The sequence below is a fragment of the Crassostrea angulata genome, chromosome 5, assembly GCF_025612915.1.
Source record: "Crassostrea angulata isolate pt1a10 chromosome 5, ASM2561291v2, whole genome shotgun sequence".
Lineage (NCBI taxonomy): Eukaryota > Metazoa > Mollusca > Bivalvia > Ostreida > Ostreidae > Magallana > Magallana angulata.
The window spans coordinates 56,727,963-56,747,147 of record NC_069115.1 but is presented as its reverse complement, the minus strand read 5'-3'; the positions used below and the strand labels follow the sequence as shown (position 1 = coordinate 56,747,147).

The following is a 19,185-nucleotide window of genomic DNA, read 5'->3' as shown; positions in this document are numbered from 1 at the left end:
AATTCATGGTTCAAAATAATAAATCAAACCTTTCAATTAATCAGCGATCGGGGAAACGCATTTTCTGTGAAAAGATTCCGCTAAACTGTTGCCAATCACGACAGTTGTCCGATATTAAGGGGATGTTTATATTGATGGAGGGGATTAACGAGACAGACCGATACCTGAAAGTGTGAGTTAGGGATCTGTACAGACGACCATTAGGCACTAATTCTGATAAATTTCTAGCGCCGTTTCTAAGATTTAGTTTTGATAAATCGCCTGGTTATGTCCTCGGCAGATCTTTGCTGAAGGTAAATCCCTATGAAGTGTTACTTTATCGTCGTCCACTCGCCCTTTTCCATGGAAAAAAAGTCGATCCTCAGTCAGCAAAAACAATAATACCATTCCTCTTGTGTCTGTGGTGTAGTCTTGTCAATTTCAATCCGCCAAACAATGCAAGGGATTTCCCTCCTGCTAGGATCAGAAACACTACTCTCGATCCCTGTCAGACATTCAATCATTTCTAGGCAAGAAACCGGGCTTGTCAAATGGCAAAAGAATTTTCTAATATAAAAAACTTTGAAAATATTAATAAATGTCTTTTTATTTACTTTCGTCATGCACCGTAATTGAAAGTGTGTGAAATCGGCAGAAGGGATTTTCTTCTCTCGCGGTATTTGATAATAATGGCTTCGATTGGTCGGTTGGTTCGCCGGAGTCTTTTGTTTCTGTCCCTTTTCTTTCCCAATTACGGCTTTTGACTACTTGATACATATTTTATTCATCGCTGATTGATCACCTATTGACCCTTTTGGGGGACTATACAAAAAAAAGATCGGTGAAAAAAAAAAACCGGCAGACTTCTTCACGTTCCTGGAGGAGAGAGTGCAGCACTGTAGTGTTGGTTTAGCTTTGGGACCTCAGTCGTTTGTTGGAGTGTTGACTCTGTCCCTTGTTGAATATTCTGAAGCTAATTGAGACGGTAATAAAGTCCTTAGCGCTCCAGTATACATATGTCAACACAGCCATTGATCTCCATAGTATGTTCCGTGAGACGTCCAAAAACTGAAAACGGGTCCCGACACCGGTAGTGTAACTGATCACCGAAGTTCGAACACTAAAAAAAACCAAATATTTGGATTAAACCTTTCGTTGTGAACTTTTTTTCTATCTGATTATTCGGAATGAAAAGGAAAATGCGCTGCTATTGTGTGCATTGTTTAGGCGAACTTGTGGAATATACTTATTCTGACGCGAAATTTTCAAAAGTTTCTTGTACATGTTTCTTCCACTGAGTGGATTCGTGCTTTCTCATATTTCTGGTTGTAAATGATTGCTATTTGAATGTGATAAGCTTTAATTGAATCATTACCCCGCTGCTGTTCTTGAAAAAAAGTACATTAACAAGGCAATCTCTGGACGTTTCCTGTGTAATTGACAACTTAATGGGGATATGTGTGTTTTCTATTTCTGATCGACACTGATTTGGAAATTAGATTGGGAAACAATTCGCATTGAAAGGAAGATCATGTTTTAAAAGAACTGCTCCAAGACTGGCATATATAGTCCTGACTCTGGACTTGTTGCGTGTTGATCTCTGTGACGACTTATGACAGGTGCCTGTTCCACTTCTCGAGGTTCTGCGAGGATATTCTTTTAGTCTTTTAACATCCGTTGGCTTTTTCCGTTGGTGCGTTCGGCTTCGTTAGCTGACAAACACACGGAATGAGAGTGTACGTCCAATTACGTATATAATTGTAGTTATTGAAACATGAAGAGCGGATTAAATCTCTAGCTTCTGTCATTGATTGCTGAAAGGTAAATTTACACAGAACTGAACAGTGAAGTGGATATTTTTCTGTTTGTTGTGAATTTTTACGATGAGTCGCCGGGGGTCCACCCCAGCCTCCAGCAAAAAGACTTCCACTTCCTCAAAACGTGTGTCGTTAAAAGACGGTAATTTACTGGGAGGAGCTTATAAACAGTCCTTTGGCGACATTCGGGAGGGGGACACTTTCTACAAGACCATCAAGTTCTACCCCTCGATCTCTGATCTCCCTGATGACGTCACTGTGAACGTAGCGAGAGCTTCACGTGAAACCCGAGCGGGGTCGTCGGCTGGGGGCGCTGAATCCCGCAGGGGGTCGGTCCTTAGTCGGGACGAGTCATCTTCCCCCTCGTTAGGGCGCACAGAGTCCCCAATTAAAGAGAGGTATTAATGGTTCAGTCCTTCACTGAACAGGAACTGTATATGAATCTCTCTCTCTCTCTCTCTCTCTCTCTCTCTCTCTCTCCTATATACAAGTATATGTTACCGTTGTTCACATCATAGAACAGATGCTTATCTATAACCCAAATTTAATTTGTCATTTCCTTTTCTGGTCATCTTTATATTTAGTCCTCTCTGCTCTTAGAAGGGAAATTTAACAGAAAAATGCCACATTGTAGATTTCTTTGATACCAATTTAAATCCCTGTCATTTAGAAAATTGTGCGATTCGAACGAGTAAATTACATTAAAAGCCATTAACTATCAAGTGCTTGCGATGAGAAGGCAATATTTTTTGTCATTGAACATGTGTAAATTATCTATAAATCTGATGCTTGACACATTAGTATGGGACCTCCCTATGGTGATGCATGTATTTATGACGAATTTTTTTTTTTTTTATATCAAGATACAAAAAAATAAGAATCACAGGATGGTATGCAGTAAAAGTACACTACAGTTTTATACGGAGTCTTGCGTCGAATTTATATCCATTCCTTATCTTCTTTAGAAATCAAAAGAATGATGTTTAAGTATCCTGGCATCTTTATAATATGCTTTGAAGTTGTCAATATTCGCATTCCAGTTTTTTATATCAGAAGATTGACACTAGAAGGACTTTCAGATATACCTGTTAATTAGGACTGGATGTTCTTGGTCATTATTAGAATATATAAATCTCTTTTTGAAGAAAAGCTTTGTATATAAAAATATAGGAATATACTTAAATTTTAATTTACAATATTTGGATGTTTATTTGCTGAATAATATAGTCAAGGCTATACAAATCATGTTTACAATGTACAGGTTATAAATCTGATGGATAATTTGTGACGACCCAGCCCACTTTATCTGACCGTGTCTAGATAATCCACGTGTGTATAATAGAGAGTCCCCAGTTTTCGTCGTTGTGATGGTGGTTGATGAAGATCTTAGACAACCGAAAATCACCGATGTGGCATAAGAATGGTTGTGGTAATTAAAATAACATGCAGATTTATGCAGGGACGTATATAAATACGTCCCTAAATTTATGTAATTGACTTCCTGATGAAATGGTGTATATAGTTTTTGTCATATTCGTCGCTTTTCCTCTCTTTCATGATTTTGATTTTTCAGTATATTTTATTTGGGAGGGGGGGGGGGGGGTTCTATAATTATGTGAGGTCAGTGGTCACTCATTGCGCTCTTTGTCGGAGTAATATAGCCTACCTATTTTATTTTAATACGCGATTTACCTTCATTTGTATTTATTTATTTATTTATTTATTTATTCATTCATTTTGGTTTTTTTTCTTCTAATTATAACACATTCAATGATCAATATGAATGTAAAATACATTATTCCGTATGATTTCTTCACTGTCCCGTAATTTTAATTTTGTGCATTTGAGTTCCATCTAATTTTGTCAATACATTCCATTTAAATAACCTGTGTATATTTTCATTATTTGCGTCGTCTGCAGAGCAAAATACAAACTGCTCCCTTTAAAAGCGTCCTCTCGCGGCAAAATAAAGCTTGTGTTGACATCCGGCAAAGGATCGTGGCAACCAAATTTCTTATCTAGTATTTATGGTTTACGTGTTAATTTGCTGTTTATAAGCCTAAGATCACATGAATGGCTTCAAAGGCTTCCAAAAAGGGTACTTCTACCAACAGAGTTAGTTCTGCAACCCCGAGGGAGTAAGTGTTCAAGTGTACAGTATTCGTAATAAGTTTCATTGGTTACAACATGGCTGACACATTGTGTCATAATCAATGAGAAGAATGTAAATAGTAAATACGGTTGTTAATTTACTTTCATAACTTTTTATTGTGAATGACTTTTAAAAATATTACCTTGTTTAATACTATAACTCTAACAAACAGTAGCGTGCAATTAAGAGATTAAATAAATCTTTTGCAAGTTCTATAACGTAATAAAAATACACGAAGGGTATTTGTCATTTCGATCCATGTACATGTATAGAGACTTATAGTGCTTTGAGTGTAACAAGTTAGTAAACTGACCTCAGATGTCGGTAGAAAGATACATTGCATACACATAGATCTAGAGTCTGTTCTGATATTCTAAGAGCTGTTAACCTTTTTTATGCAAAGGGTCTGTTTAAACAAGTTTATTTTGACTTGATAAAGTTGATTTTTTTATTTCATAAGATGCTGTAACACTGCATGATTTTGATAGCATTTTACCATACAAAGATTTCCACATTTATATCCATTTAGCAATGGTATTAGTGTGTCACTTCTTAATGTTTATCATCAACAATTAAAATCAATGTGTTTTAAAAAATGTTGAATCAGTTTTGTATTAAAACATGATTATATAAATTGATATTGAAAGGAATTTTTATAATAGTATTCAAATCAAATTCTCATCAACACTCTACAACTTTTCACCATACATTTGCAAAATTTTACTGCAAATTTTGATACATATATCTAATTAATCTTTATTTGTACTCATCTTTTTTCATCACAATTTTCACTCTCTCTTTCTTTCTTTCTTTCCATCCTCTGTCTTTTCTATGATTTCTCTCTTTCTCTTTTCCTTTTCTCCCAGTATAAACAGATTGTCATTGAAGTAAAGCAATATGTCTCATAGTAAGGGTGGTTCCATTTCCTCCTTTGTCCAGAGCGTGAAGCAGATTCAGGATGCCAGCACCCGCGTCCAGAGCCGGTTCAACAGCATCAAGTAATCCCAAGCAACAGCTGACCTCATAAATACCATAACTATATTATCCATCATTTCTCTCTTAAATTCATTATGAAAGCATCATTACATTCTTTCGATCTTCTTTCATTTATAGTTATTTACTCCATGTATCTATCTTTGAAGATAAAAGATAAAACTAGTGACACGTAAACACTGAGGAATGACTCTCTCTGTCATTCTCTTATTGTCTGTTGTTTTCAACGTCCAATAATTATTTGGAATGAGAGTCCTTGCAATTTTTTTTTTTTACCAATTAGGGATCTACCCTGAACTTTATTTTAAATGCTCATTATTTTGTCATTAATTTTTTGTGAGTCTTCCTCCATTTCATCCCTTAGACAGTGTACTATACCTGTATCACATGGTACTCTGTGTTTAGAGAACTAGTAATGGTTAGACATTTAATACTGTAAGGATGTTGTAAGCTTAAGTGTAAGCCTCCTGTAGCTTGATTTGTTTATAGACATTGATCAGCTTATTAAAGTGTGCTTTATTTCTGTAAGAAGTATTTAATCAAGTGTTTTGTAATAAGGCACAGAGAATAGGGTATTTGGCCTGATTAAACAATCCAAAGGTGTCCTTACATGGCTTTTAAACCCAGTCTTATACTTGTCTTACATATAACTCGGAGATCATTATTTGTAAAAGTTATGAAGGCTAACATTATAATTTGAAACTACTGGTAAACAACTCTGATTGTATGTAATTATGCAGGATTATTTCTTAATTAAGTAAAATCCATCAGAAATGACTTGGAGTTATGGCTGCATTCTTGGTGTATAACCTATCATCAAGTTCTTGTAAATTGTCCATGTTGTTCATGTTTTGATGGAATATTAAGGTTTTGTTAATTGTGATTGCTGTGGGTTTATTTCCTATGGGGGACAATCAATGCCCATAACTTCCACCATCTTTCTCATCAGATTTCCGCGAAACGATGGCTATAATTTTATATTTCATTGACAGGGCGTTTATTTTCTACCTGAATCAAAGTAAATGGGGACTGTCAAATGTTTCTGTGATATTGATTCCTTCTATGGAGGAGATATGACACTCTCTTTGTAACGAATTGTGTTGTACTGTAATGTACAGGCCGGGCACCTGTGGCTGTGTACCTGAGATTATTGGTCACTGAATAAGTGGTCAATGAATCTGGGTCACCATCCCTCTCTCCCCCTCAGATCACATTGGGGACCAAGGCTTGGCTGGCCCAGTTGTGTCACAAGAGGTATTGATCCTGGTCTTTTGATTACCTGACTTCATTGGAAATTAACAAGCACCATTAATATTGATCTGGCAGCAATATCCTCAGGTGAGTCTGACATCAATCTATCACTGCCGGCCCAGTCAGTCAGGAGGAGAGAGAGGAGGCTGAAGTGGAGGGAAAGAAAGTGGTGGTGGTGGTGGTGATGGTGATGGTCTTGGGGAAAGTGGTTCTTGGGGAATGATGTGGTGCTAAGTTTAGTGAAATTGATGCAGAAAGACTAATGTGGTTCCATGCTGAGTGAGTGATTCTTAAAGGCAGATGTGGTTCCTGGATAAGGGAGAATTTTTCATGGGGACAGATGTGGTATGGAGTCTATAGAGATTGGTTTTGGAGGGGACAATCAATGGGAAAATATGTGCTATATGGCTTGAGCAGGAAAATGACATTGCTGAATAATATTTTAAGAATTTTGAAGCCAAGTGAAAATGGTGAATTCAATAACAAAAGATATTGCTTTTATGAACAAAAGTTTTCAATGCGGAATGGAAATTTGTGAAGATTTTTGATTGATTGGATATTCTGTTATTCTGTGTGCTTTTAATTTCTAGATTTGAAAATTTCAGAACAAAAGGAGTGTTGTTCAGATTAAAATGTAATTTGTAAAACATTGTCCTGACATCTCCTCGGATATACAACGTACTGTAACTCGCAACCAAACAATCTTTTATGCAGCATGTTTTATAAAATTTCTGACATTTCCCATGGCATTTTCATGCTATTATTTAATATAGGATGCTGCTGCTTTAGTTCACCTGAGGCTTAGCACCTATTAAAGACTATGTATTGTATTCCCATTGGACACAACAGAAGCTGATCTGTGCATGGAGTTGAATTAACTTTTACACTTTTCTCCTCCCAGGCTTTCTATCTATTATGGATATAAAGAATGACTCTTGGTGCCATACAAAATGGTTATAAATATCACTTGTGGATTCAGAGATCAATATTTATAGAATTCATGCAGGCAAGAGGATATCAATTTAAACATTTTTGAAATGCTTTTTCGAAACTGTTTCAATCCAGTGGTGATAGCATCTCATAATTCATGCCATTTTCTGCAGCAAAATTGGATAATTGTGTGAAAAAAAAGTAGTTGGAATCAAACCTTGACAATGATGGATGAAAGAATCCAGAATGTAAACAAATGAGTGATATTTCCATACCACCGGGGGCATGTTTGTCCCTTGGAACAGGTAAAGTGGTAGAAAACGGGTCTGGTGCCAGTCACAGTGTTGTGTGACAGCGCCGGCTTTGTGGGATCAATAGTTATTAATTTGATCCCTCTAAGTAACAGTTACCTGTAAATATTTGTCCAATCAATTTAATCTCCTTCATTATTCATTGGCTGTTTACAGATGAATTTCACTCCCACTTAATTATTCATCAAATTTCTCATTGTTAAAAGATCACCTGAGATGGGGGATTTTTCTTGTGCTTTAGGACTGTACAAAAACTCTGTAATGAGGAAGCTTTTCGAAACATCTCCTGCTATTGATTTCAAAGGTATAATGATGCTAAATGAGATATATCGGAGTTTTAATGATCTCCTTTTTTTCTTACAGAGCGGCATCTATTGCAGCCAGTGCAGGAGGCGCAGATTCCAAGCGACCAAGAGCGTTGATATGGCCTGAGTGGAACGAGAAAGATGTTAATGATGAGAAATGGGTAAGTTTGATACAATTATAGGTTATGTGGTAATTTAGAAAGAGGCTGCTTTGGGAAAAAAATATAAATGATGTACCTTATACTTGGTAAACCTTTATAAAATACCCCTCTTCATTAATTAAGACAAGAAATGTTGATCTTTTGTTCTGTATGCTGAGTGATGGTAAGGGGGACTTTACATGGCAACGGTTGTTTCTTTTATTACCACCACATTTTTTAATATATATTTTTACAGGATGTTGTACAAAAAGCAAAAAAAGAAGATAAAGGAAAGTCCCCAGTGGTAAGTTTTTTTCTAGGCAGTGGTAATTGATATATTCAGTAATTACCTGGTATGTGAGCTGGTATGAACAGTTACTTGTAATGTACATACAATCTGTCTACTTGTAATGTACATACAATCTGTCTACTTGTTATGTACATACAATCTGTCTACTTTAATGTACATACAATCTGTCTACTTTAATGTACATACAATCTGTCTACTTTAATGTACATACAATCTGTCTACTTGATCGTTCCAGGCCCAGCAGCATTACTTTGATGACCCCGAGGGAAAGATTGAGCTTCCGTCCTCACTGAAGGTGGAAACATGGAAGCGACCAAATGAGTTCATCACGGAGAAGGTCAGTATTTTGGATATTACTGAAGTTGACTGCTAGTTGACATTGAGGTGATTAGGTTTTGTCATTGTAAGATGCATTGTCATGTTTACAGACCCCTGTGGTGGTGGATCCCGATGGAATGGCTAGCTTTGATTTGATCTCATCCAATGAACACATTCATCACAGCGAGGTATGGCTACTTCCATCAACTTTATTCACAGTTCCTTTCATTGGATAAAAAATCATTAGTGTTGCTACCTATATTTGGTAGTTTTGATGAAAGAGACATGTTTAGTTTATAATTTTATGTTAATTTTTACAGTTGATGAGGTACATCATTAGTCAGATTGTTGCATTATGGGAAAATACAACAGAAAAGAATGTCCCTCCTGATCAGGCAGAGCCCAACCAGCCATATGAGGAGATGATCCACAGCTGGCGCCCCTGGGAACACATCTACGCCTTGATGAAGGTCCAGAAACCACCGTTTGTCACCCCCTATAACGCCTACGGAAAATATGTCGTCAAGTTGTACTGGATGGTTTGTGATTTCTTTTTATCGTATACAGATTCTGTAGTTCTTAAAACTTTCTTATGAAACTTAGAAGTCTAATAATGACACATTAAGGAAATATCTGAAATGCTAATAGATCTTTGAAATGAAGAAAACAGATGAGACCATTGTATTGCTGTTACTTGCAGGGCTGTTGGAGGAAGCTCATCGTGGATGATGCCATGCCATTTGATGAAAATGACAAACTTCTGCTGCCAGCGACCTCTATGCAGCATGAACTGTGGCCCATGCTTCTGACTAAAGCATTGATCAAAGTGGCTTCACTAGAGTAAGTCAGGAGTATAATTGTTCTAACTATGGAGTATTAACTATCAGTTAGTTATACATATATGTACTTATAATGTACTTAGTTTTGCTTACCGTATATACTCGCCTATAAGTATTGTTCGCCTATAAGTCGGTTGCCATTTTTCAGGTTCATTTACAAGATTTTGCCATTGACCCTCTTATAAGTCGGGTAATATTTTCTGGATAATCAGTCTACAGATTGTCAATCAAATAAGCCCATTTTATCAAGCATTACTATATTCTAGCTAAAAAAATATTGGTGTTTGACCCCTCTGTTGTCATTTGTAGATGCAATGCATTTTAAGTGTTGGTGTTAAGACATCTATCCTGGATTAATAACTTTCGATTTTGGACGCCATATTTTTTTTTCTATACACTAATGAAAACTTGTCAAAGCTGTAAAAATATTTTAAATACTATTGAAAATAAAGTGATAGTGATTTTGATCCCCTACTGACTGATTAAGATGGTATAGCCCCTTTTAAAAGTGGTGTGTTAGCTTGTGTTGTTTTAGGTGACATGCCACCTACAGCCACCAATATAGCTATTATCACCTCATGCAGGTGTAATTAATTATATGAATAATTATAAAATGATCTTTATTTTTTTAAAACAGACCAGCAATTATTCTGGTGTTTAATTTTTAAGTATTAAACAGAAATTGCTGTTCTGTAATCCAACTAGATCGCTTTTAGGCGCCATGTTTTTTAAGAGTTTTCTGTAAACAGAGTTATCTTTCTTGAAGTTTGTAACTTACGATTTTGGACGCCATTATATTTTTTAAACACTCAATACAACTTGATTATAGCTCAAAAACTATTTTAGATGCTACTGGAAATAAAATGACAGTGATTTTATCCCCTACTGACTGATTAGGGTTGGTAATTAGCCTCTTAAACTCGGTGTTGGCTTGTGTTGTTTTAAGTACAGTTATACCTACAGCTATTATCACCTCAGGCGTAAATAATTGCCTGTTTAAATAAAAAATACTTTAAAAAAACTTTTTCATATTTTTAAGAAATACAGTTGAAACTTTCAATGTATTCATTAATGTGTTTATCTTTTAGTATTTAAAAAATGAACATGTCAAGTATAGGGATCGCAAGTCAATAGCTGGAAGCAAAATGGCACCCAAAAACGAAGTTTTACTCAGTGGAAAAATTATCTGATTGTATGTCATGCCTATAAGTCGGACCCCTACTTTTCATTCAAATTTCTACTCCCAAAATACCGACTTATAAGCGAGTATATACGGTATTCACATGTATGTAAAATCACTATCATCTGTAACTCATATAGAATATAAAATTGGATGAGGGACAATTACAAGAACTTAAAAAAAAAGAACCTTTGGCTTTTGGCAACATTTCTGTCTCAAGATCCAACAATTCATATATTGCCTATATCCCATGCAGCAGCTGTTTTGTTACAGTAATTACAAACTAAGATGATGACATTTACATGTGTTTGCTGTTATGTAGTTACACAGGGGGCAGTCAGAGCTCGGAGTTTGGGGACTGTAGCATCGTCCAGTGTCTGACCGGCTGGATCCCCGAGGCCATTCCTCTACAGTGAGTATACCACGCGGCCATCTATAACCGTTCTTGCAGTAGTAGGTAGGGCAGGGGCTCGGCACAGACTTCACTGGGGCGGTGGAAGTTCTTCTACTATTTCACCTTCTTTCTTTGATATTGTGACAAACATATAATCAACTTCCATGTAACAGCATGTTAATCAAACACTCCTTTCAGTCAAAGAAAATCTTTTTTACATTTTTATTCTCCCCCTTTTTTTTTCATTAAAAGATTAACTGCACGAAAGTTATAATGACACTTGTTACTACTTTAATTAAACAGAGATAATCTTTATTTTACCATGTCACTTCAATATTAACCAGTACTGCTCTGTTAACATGGTGTGGAACACTCTGCTTCCAATGAAGGGAAAGGCTGGATATTTGAAGGGGAGGGAACTCAGCGCTAGTCCCGTACCACCCCCTTGGCTCTGGTATCCAGCCTTTTCCTCTCACAGAGAGATACACTCTGGCACAAAATATGACAGCCATGTGGAAAGCAACAATTAAGAAAGGAAAAAAAATTAAGCATTCAGTTTTTATTTTTTTGGCACAACTGTTTTTAAAGTTAATACCTTTGCTAAACAAATTTGGAGTTATTGAAGGGTTAGATTTCTTATTCGGGATTTGGGACGGGGAGAGATCTGACTGTGCATGGGCTGTGCCTAGGTGTAGACTGTGTTGTGATTGGGCTGAACTGTTGTACACATGCACTGTATTTTCTTTCTATGTAATGATACTACTCTCACAGGAGCCTAATGTCGGCCCCCACGGACAAACACCCTGGCCCGACCTCAGGGTCAGGCCGGGCCTCTCCGTTAGTGACCGCTAGCCAGGTGCTTGATAAATATATCCAGCTAAGTTCTCAGCCAAAGAGTGCCGAAACGGCGGCCATGCCACACGGCAAGGCTCATAAGGTGAAGTCCGGGGTGAAGCAGGAACACAGGCAAGGCTTGGTTTTCTACGGTAGCGTTCTCTCTCTGCTTGCTCTCTGTATATACATTGATATATATCTACAGCTTGTAGTAGAACTCTGTTGTATCAAGCATCTACACTTCTCCGTACGCATGGTTTTTATGTCACATCACTTGATCACTAAAGCATGGTGCATGCCACACTCTTAATCAAACTGTTTAATACAAATTGATATGCGAAAAAAATAACATGTTTAAATTTACATTGACTTTGAATAAATGCTATGTACAAAACTTTCTTATGAATTTGATCTGTAATGTTAAAAGCATGATAAAGTTATCTGTGTTTGATGATGATTTTTTTCCTTAGATGACACCAGCGATGTATCCTTGCATGTTCAGTATCACACACTGTAATACATTGTAACAATCTATGTACGTCAGCATGACTCAATCATCTGTTTACACCCAAAACACAAAATCTATGCGACTCTTAACACAAATACCTCATTCACAATTTTAAGTTTACAATAAAGCTCCAGTTTGTTGACCTCGTTTTGTGGACTGGTTCTGACCTGTGTTTGCTGGCTGTTTTAGACACGGACATGTTAATGAGGTCTGGGAGCTGTTGAAGGCATCCCTGCCGGAGTGGAAGCTGCCACTCCAGGAGTGGGAGAAACAGCTGATTGCAGAACAGCAGGAGCAGGAGAAGAAGGAGGCGGACAGTGCCACTCCACATGTAGGTCCCGTGTTGTACACTTTGCCACACATAGGTTAAAATCATAATTATAACTCTAAGCACGTGGCAAGATCCATCAGGTTTTGTTTAGCTGCAATAATGTAGCCCTCTCCGATTTTTTATATCTGATGTTTTCTCCCAAAAAAAAAAAAAAAAAAAAAAAAAAAATCGGGAGAGGGCTACATTATTGCAGCTAGGTTTTGTTGTGTGCCATACTGCTATTGTTTAAAAAGATTAAATATTTCATATATCAACTGCTATAGATATTCATTACTAAAAAAGGCACTAGTAGAGGTATAGTCATTTCCTGAATATTTTTAATGGTGACATCTTATTTACGTTGCCAGGAAATGACAAAAGACAATCTATCAGAAAAAGATGGGGCTAAAGGTGACAAAGCAGAGAAAGCTGACCCCAAGGCCAAGGATGGAAAGGACAAGGGCAAGGACGCAAAGGACAAAGGTCAGGGTCATTTAAGGTTGAAGGTCATCTTTAACATGAGAAATGATAAGTGTACATTTGATTTTGATGCCAGTTTTATTACATATTATTTCTTTTTGCTTATAGGTGGCAAGGACAAAGATAAGAAGGGAGGCGATAAAGACAAGGCCAAAGGAGCAGAGAGTAAGGACCACATTCATTATCTTTCAAGGAAAATGAGGGCAGATATTGGGTCTTGTAATTTACTTATAGTGGCATTTTCTTAATTTTGTAGAGGAAAAGACAATGGATGAGTTACCAGTGCCAGAAAACCCAGAAGTGGTTGTGTTTGCCACGTACTGGAGTACCCCCAAATACCCGGTCAAGGTGTCCATCCTGGGAGAGATGGCTGATGCCAGTGAGAAACTGAGACAGAATGGGCTGTCCCACATCTACCCTCACCCGGTCTGTATCTCACAGACACGCTCCTGTCCCCTTGAGCCACCCCCACCACCAGAAAAAATACCCGCCTGGAAACTGATTCGTCCGAAGAAAAAGAAACCTGCACCCTCCGACGAACCAGTCTGTAAGTAGGAAAAAATTAAAACAAGGTGTATGTTTCTCATCTGGACATACATGTTTGCAATTTCTAAATGTGATCTTGCTTTCAAAGTGTTTGTATTTGTCAATGGTGTTCTTTTATTTCCGATGTAGCAACACCTGAGCCTCCAAAGCCTATTCAGTGTCTGGAAATCAAGTCACCTTTCCTAAACTACAAAGTGAGCCCATTCCCCATACCTACAGACACGTAAGTACAGATGCTCTCACTCTACCATACGAATACCCCTGGTAACAATGATAGATTTCTTACTGTCTATCTGTATAGCTTTATCATATTTTCATTGCTTTGTTTGCAGAACTCGTCCAAGGTCGTCCTTGTCTCGGGGAGGCACTAGGTCAAGGCCAGCCACGGGGAACATCAACCAGATTGAGGAAACTGATGAAAACGCACCGGAACCAGAAATCAAGAAGCCAGAACCGGAGAAAGAGGAGCCCCAGAAAGTAGAGGTTAGTAAACCAAATGGATGGGACAAGTCTTGGGGCATGCTTAGTCAAACCACGAGAACTTTCAATCAAAGGAAGCTCTCCAAGTGATAATCGCATGGTCACTGATATCCCGACCCTTGGACCACTCTACAGGAAACCTCCAACTCTAATTTTCTGTCTTCCTCCCCTGTAATTTGTTTGATGTTGTGAAGTTCAAGCTGTTGTTTGAAATTTCTTGTTTTTGTGTCTGGAGTTATATTAATTTACCATCGACATTGTCAGATGTTATATACATAATTACATGTTCTTACTAAATTATTCAGTGAAATGATAATAAGGTTTCAAATTTCTTAATTTTATGGCCTTAAATTAATATTGGTAATGGGTTTTGTAATATAACAAGTTTTATCTATAATAGGTTTTTTGTGTTGTTTCATTTTATGTGCATGCTAGAAATCTAATTCAGAAAGCATGTTAAGAATGCTAGATTAAAAAAACCATCAAGCTTGTCCAGAGAGGGTTGATTATCTCAAATTGCCTCGCAATGGTTTGAATTTGTTTACAAAGTATTTAGAACTAGTTTTGGTAAAGATAAAGACCCTTAAATGGACAAGTTTAACTGGTTTGTGTTGTAATTGTTCATAGTTGTAACTGTTAATTGAGTGGAAAATTAAATTCTGATTGCAGAACTGAAATCAATATTCAAACATTCAAACACATTTTTGATCCATATTATTTCAATACTACAAGATCTGCTTATTGTATGCCTTTACCTCAATGATAACAAATTTGCAAAACTTTTCTTAAAAGTAATTTTACTTTATTTATTTCCACTCACTTAATTGTAACAGAATATGTTTTGTGTTCAAAGCTTTAATTGTTTGGCTTTTATGTTGTCTCATCCCCTAAAGGAGCCCCCTCAAATTATTGAACCGGAGGTTAAACCGTCGACCCCAAGTAAAGAGAAAAGAAAGTCTGCCTCAAAAACGAAGGAGCCCCAGAGAGAGGTAAGACATGAGTGTGATCTTAAGGCTGAACGGGGTGAGATCAAGGGAGGTAATCAGGGAAAGTCTGAGATCCATGTACAACAAGAGGAAGGAAATCCCCTTGCCTTCAAACCCTATACAGATATTTTTGAAATGATTCCAGCAATTAAAGACTATCAACTTTTGATAAATTCTTTGGATTTTATAGCTTCTTTGAGCTATATGTAATTTCTACATTTTAAATGATTTAAATAAATTCAGATTTAGTTAGATACTAGCATTCAGTCTGTAGCTTTAGCAGTCATTGCATGCTACCTATTTATCATATTTATCAAGGCATACCTGTCTTTAGTGTAGGACTGTAAACATTTCAATATCTCTGAAGGTATAAAGAATTAAATTCCTGAAAATAGGATAAACAAATTAGTTTAAAAAAAACACTTTTAAATTTAGGCTCCATTTTTTTATAGGGTTCTCCAAAAGGAAAAAGAGCAAGCTCTGCAAAAGGAGATAAGCCAAAATCTGCAGCTCGACCCGACTCGAAAGGGAAAGAGAAGGAGGAGAAAGCCCCCAAAGGTAGTCCCTCCTACTACACTCGAGCACTGGTCAATGTAGATCATGAACTGTGTGCACAATCCACAGCATTCTGTATACTCATTGATTCTGAAATGCCGCAGTTACATTTATTACATGTTTTCCTTTGTTTGCACTTGATTTGTTTGCCCTACACCAAAACTTAGATGATTTCTTATATTTATCACAATTAAGACCTTCCATGCTTTATTGGATAATTTATATATATACATATGACAATTTCTATGCTCATATAAATGATGAATTTTAATCCATATTTTGACTGGCACATTGCATTGTATATCGCTTGTCCTATTTTTGTGTGAGAGCACTGGCGTATCCTTGTTAATACATGTAAGTTTTATATCCCTGTGTATACATGTAAGTGACCATCAGTCCGCTGTTGACTGGTTTAATATGTTTACGTTTCCTACAGTGGAGTCTGTCAGTGGAGAATTCGTCACCTCACCAATCACCCCACCAGGTTCTATAGCACTCCAGTTCTACATCTAGTTCTCTTATCTGTGGATTAAACAACATTCAACTGATTACTGTAAACCAACTTTTATTCGCTTGCGAGAAATTTTCGTGAGGTTAGCGAGAGCCTTGTCGTCACGAATATTTCTTGCTGCGTCAAATCCTTTGTCTATAGTTTTAATAACAATACAGGTCTGGATAAGGCTTGGTTGCGAAGATTAGTCCTGGCGAACCAGTTTATTGGCAGTTAATTGCGAAATAAAGTCGCTGCGAATTAAAATTTGTTTACAGTACCCAAATGTGTCCTTCAAAAAAGCCCCATATTTCAAATATATTTTTACTCTGATTATATTCTTATCAAAGATTTCACCTTTGCTAAAAAGATGAGATAAATTTGCATATCACTAATTTTATTTCCAAATTTCACGTGACTTATTTTAAACTTGAATCTTAAGTTAAATTTTAGTTCATTATGTAAGATAAAGCTCTTTGCTGATATAGAAAATGGAAACTTTTAAGTGAATGGACACTGTCAGGTGATGGTCTTTAGTCCACAGTATTTGTACAATTATATTGTAGATTCTTAGTTAACAAGAGGAGAAATAACAGGGCGTTTTAATGACTCTAACTCACTCAGTTTATACAGAACTAGGTAGCTGCTGACACAGATTTAGTTCATAGACTTTAATCATCACTCAAGTAGACAATTATTTTGGTAATGGTTGAATTTTCAGAGTTAGAGCTATAGAGGAGATGTTTGCTTGTTTTTTGTGCTTGCTCCCCCAGTTTACCCTACAAATTTAGAGAGAGTAGAACCCTAGCTATTGTATACAAGCTAACGATTTCAGTTCACTGCATCAGTTTACTGAATATTACTGCAAAAACCTTCAGTTATTCATAAGGTTGTCCTTCCCTCAGAAAAGATCTTCAAAAATCAATAAGTATAAAGAGACGAATGAACCAAAAACTATTCTTCAAATTTAAAGAGATGTATCGTTTTTTAAAATTTAAGTGCAATGATATAGTGGTACAAATGGACAACTTCTGAGTATATATTTACAAACTTTACTGAGGGAAAGACAAAAATTATTTTTCTAATCATTTTGTTAATTAATTTGATCACTTTTCTATTTCATTTAGAATGTTATAATAACAATTAGGAATTAACTTGATATTTACATTATTCTAAATAATTAAAAACAGAATTTTAACTCATAATAAGACTCACTCAAACCACACTAATTCAAGTTTTTATTGATTCAGAAATATGTATGTTATGCATCAAAAACATTTCCTATCTCACAAAAATTATTTCATCCTTATGGAGAAATAAACATTTGTACATTTCAAAGTGTAAAGTCTACTTATATCTACTTCAGCCTCACCCCCGGCTGCTGCTCCTGCACCACCCCCCTCTGATGCAGGAGGATTTGCCCCGCCCCCACCCACTGACCCAGAGGCTGTCCCCCTGGAGGGAGAGGAGGGGGTAGAGCAGCCAGAACCCCAGGAGGAGCATGTCATTGATGAGGAGGCCGCCAAGGCAAAGAAAGTCTGGATGGACTTTGAGATTTTCTGTAAATGCTTTAAGTGAGTGCTGGCAAACATCAAAATTTGTTAGGATTTCCTTATACATTTTAGAGACTATTCCATAACTTACGTTAATTTGAGGGTAAAAGTTACCAATGATGATGAAATCTATAAAAATAAGCCTTTTCTAATTCTTATGATTCCACTGTAAATATGATTAGTAAAGCTACCTGATACAGTCTTAAAAGGTTATCTGCAAACAATATGTGCAGTATTGTACATATACACCTCTTTTGTTAAAGATACAATGATTGTTGAATCTGTTTGTTGCAGGACTCTGTATATTTACCACAAGCCGCACACCTACAAGTACAATCACAAGCACTCTGATCTGAAGGTAAGATATCGCACCTGTACAGGTGTTCTCCTCAGGTGTTCACTTTACTAATGGCTAGGTGCTCCATGTTTTCAGGTGTTTGTTTGCAAAGACATGTTCACTAAACATATATAAAGTTTGCTTTTCTCAAGTTTGGCATAACTGTGAAGGTGAAAGATGTCTTTAATCAGATTTGTAATTGAGGCCTGCTCATTCATTTAGCATATTAAGAAGTATTGCTGTGAATTGTGTGAAAATTGTATTTATATTTATACACCACACAGGCAAACATTTTCAGAAAAGAATGTACACTGTTCAATATAATGTTGACAGAATTTTTTTTAACAAATAATATATGTACCGGTAACAAAAAATCTAAATCTGGGAATGGATGTTGTGAACTATGATAAGTATTTAGATTATCTTTCCTTATCGCAGAAATTGGAGAGACTTTTCAATGTGCAGGTTTGTGACTGGGTATACCTATCCCCCCGCTGTTGATACTGCATGTCCTGACTTTCTGTATACATATGTATTTTGCTAGCTTAACACTGTACTCCCGGGCACAGTAAGTCTTAGACATTACCGCATGCTGCTCAGTCTCGGCAGTCATTTCAAGTTTTAGTTGACACATGGTCTTGTGTCCTTTTGATTTATTTTTTTTTTTTTTTGTTCCTATGGTTGTTTTTTCTTTGATTCTACATCCTTGGCCAATTCCTGTAGGAATTTAGTTTAAATTTTGTGTGTGCATTATTTTAATAGATGTTCAACTTCTTACTTTCTTTTTATTGATAATTGATGATCGTTAAGTTTTGCCCATATCATGAAATGTGTAACATTAAGAAAGTATTTTTTTTAAGTTATTAATAAATGGGAACCTTATAATTTAATTTCTAGAAATAAAAGGAATAAAACTTTGAAAAACTTTGTTTTGATAGATATTACATGTTTATTTTTGTTGGTCATTAAATTTTGCTAGCTCTTATGACACAATTTTACCATCTTAATTAGAGTAGATAAAATAGTTTATATATGTGAAAAAATAATAAACTGTTAAAATCTAGGAATTTAACTCAAAATGCAAAAAAGTTTCTTTAACAAGTATTTTGACACATGACTAACCATTTAGCTTATGTAACAGCATGGTCAATTAAAAATGGATGTCTATTGATAAAGCAGATGTGTTG

General features: G+C 36.2%; 1 protein-coding gene across 30 annotated transcripts in view; it reads left to right on the top strand.

Annotated features, from left to right (window-relative positions):
• Positions 1 to 19,185, top strand: part of LOC128182675 (androglobin-like) — a 62,867-nt gene that overhangs the window by 26,636 nt on the left and 17,046 nt on the right. For 9 of the 30 annotated variants that reach the window (XM_052851381.1, XM_052851377.1, XM_052851385.1 and 6 more), the window contains 20 exons: positions 7,797 to 7,899; positions 8,135 to 8,182; positions 8,424 to 8,525; positions 8,617 to 8,694; positions 8,827 to 9,045; positions 9,207 to 9,346; positions 10,848 to 10,937; positions 11,691 to 11,885; positions 12,451 to 12,592; positions 12,940 to 13,054; positions 13,160 to 13,216; positions 13,308 to 13,598; positions 13,727 to 13,820; positions 13,930 to 14,080; positions 14,971 to 15,066; positions 15,516 to 15,621; positions 16,055 to 16,102; positions 17,475 to 17,682; positions 17,956 to 18,019; positions 18,437 to 18,463. In XM_052851381.1, the coding sequence (XP_052707341.1) occupies positions 7,797 to 7,899; positions 8,135 to 8,182; positions 8,424 to 8,525; positions 8,617 to 8,694; positions 8,827 to 9,045; positions 9,207 to 9,346; positions 10,848 to 10,937; positions 11,691 to 11,885; positions 12,451 to 12,592; positions 12,940 to 13,054; positions 13,160 to 13,216; positions 13,308 to 13,598; positions 13,727 to 13,820; positions 13,930 to 14,080; positions 14,971 to 15,066; positions 15,516 to 15,621; positions 16,055 to 16,102; positions 17,475 to 17,682; positions 17,956 to 18,019; positions 18,437 to 18,463 (2,374 nt within the window). Of the gene's footprint in view, positions 1 to 1,052; positions 2,195 to 3,747; positions 3,935 to 6,295; positions 7,428 to 7,796; positions 7,900 to 8,134; positions 8,183 to 8,423; positions 8,526 to 8,616; positions 8,695 to 8,826; positions 9,046 to 9,206; positions 9,347 to 10,847; positions 10,938 to 11,690; positions 11,886 to 12,450; positions 12,593 to 12,939; positions 13,055 to 13,159; positions 13,217 to 13,307; positions 13,599 to 13,726; positions 13,821 to 13,929; positions 14,081 to 14,970; positions 15,067 to 15,515; positions 15,622 to 16,054; positions 16,103 to 17,474; positions 17,683 to 17,955; positions 18,020 to 18,436; positions 18,464 to 19,185 lie in introns of those variants that run through there. The other 21 variants (XM_052851372.1, XM_052851369.1, XM_052851360.1 and 18 more) reach the window with 21 other exon arrangements.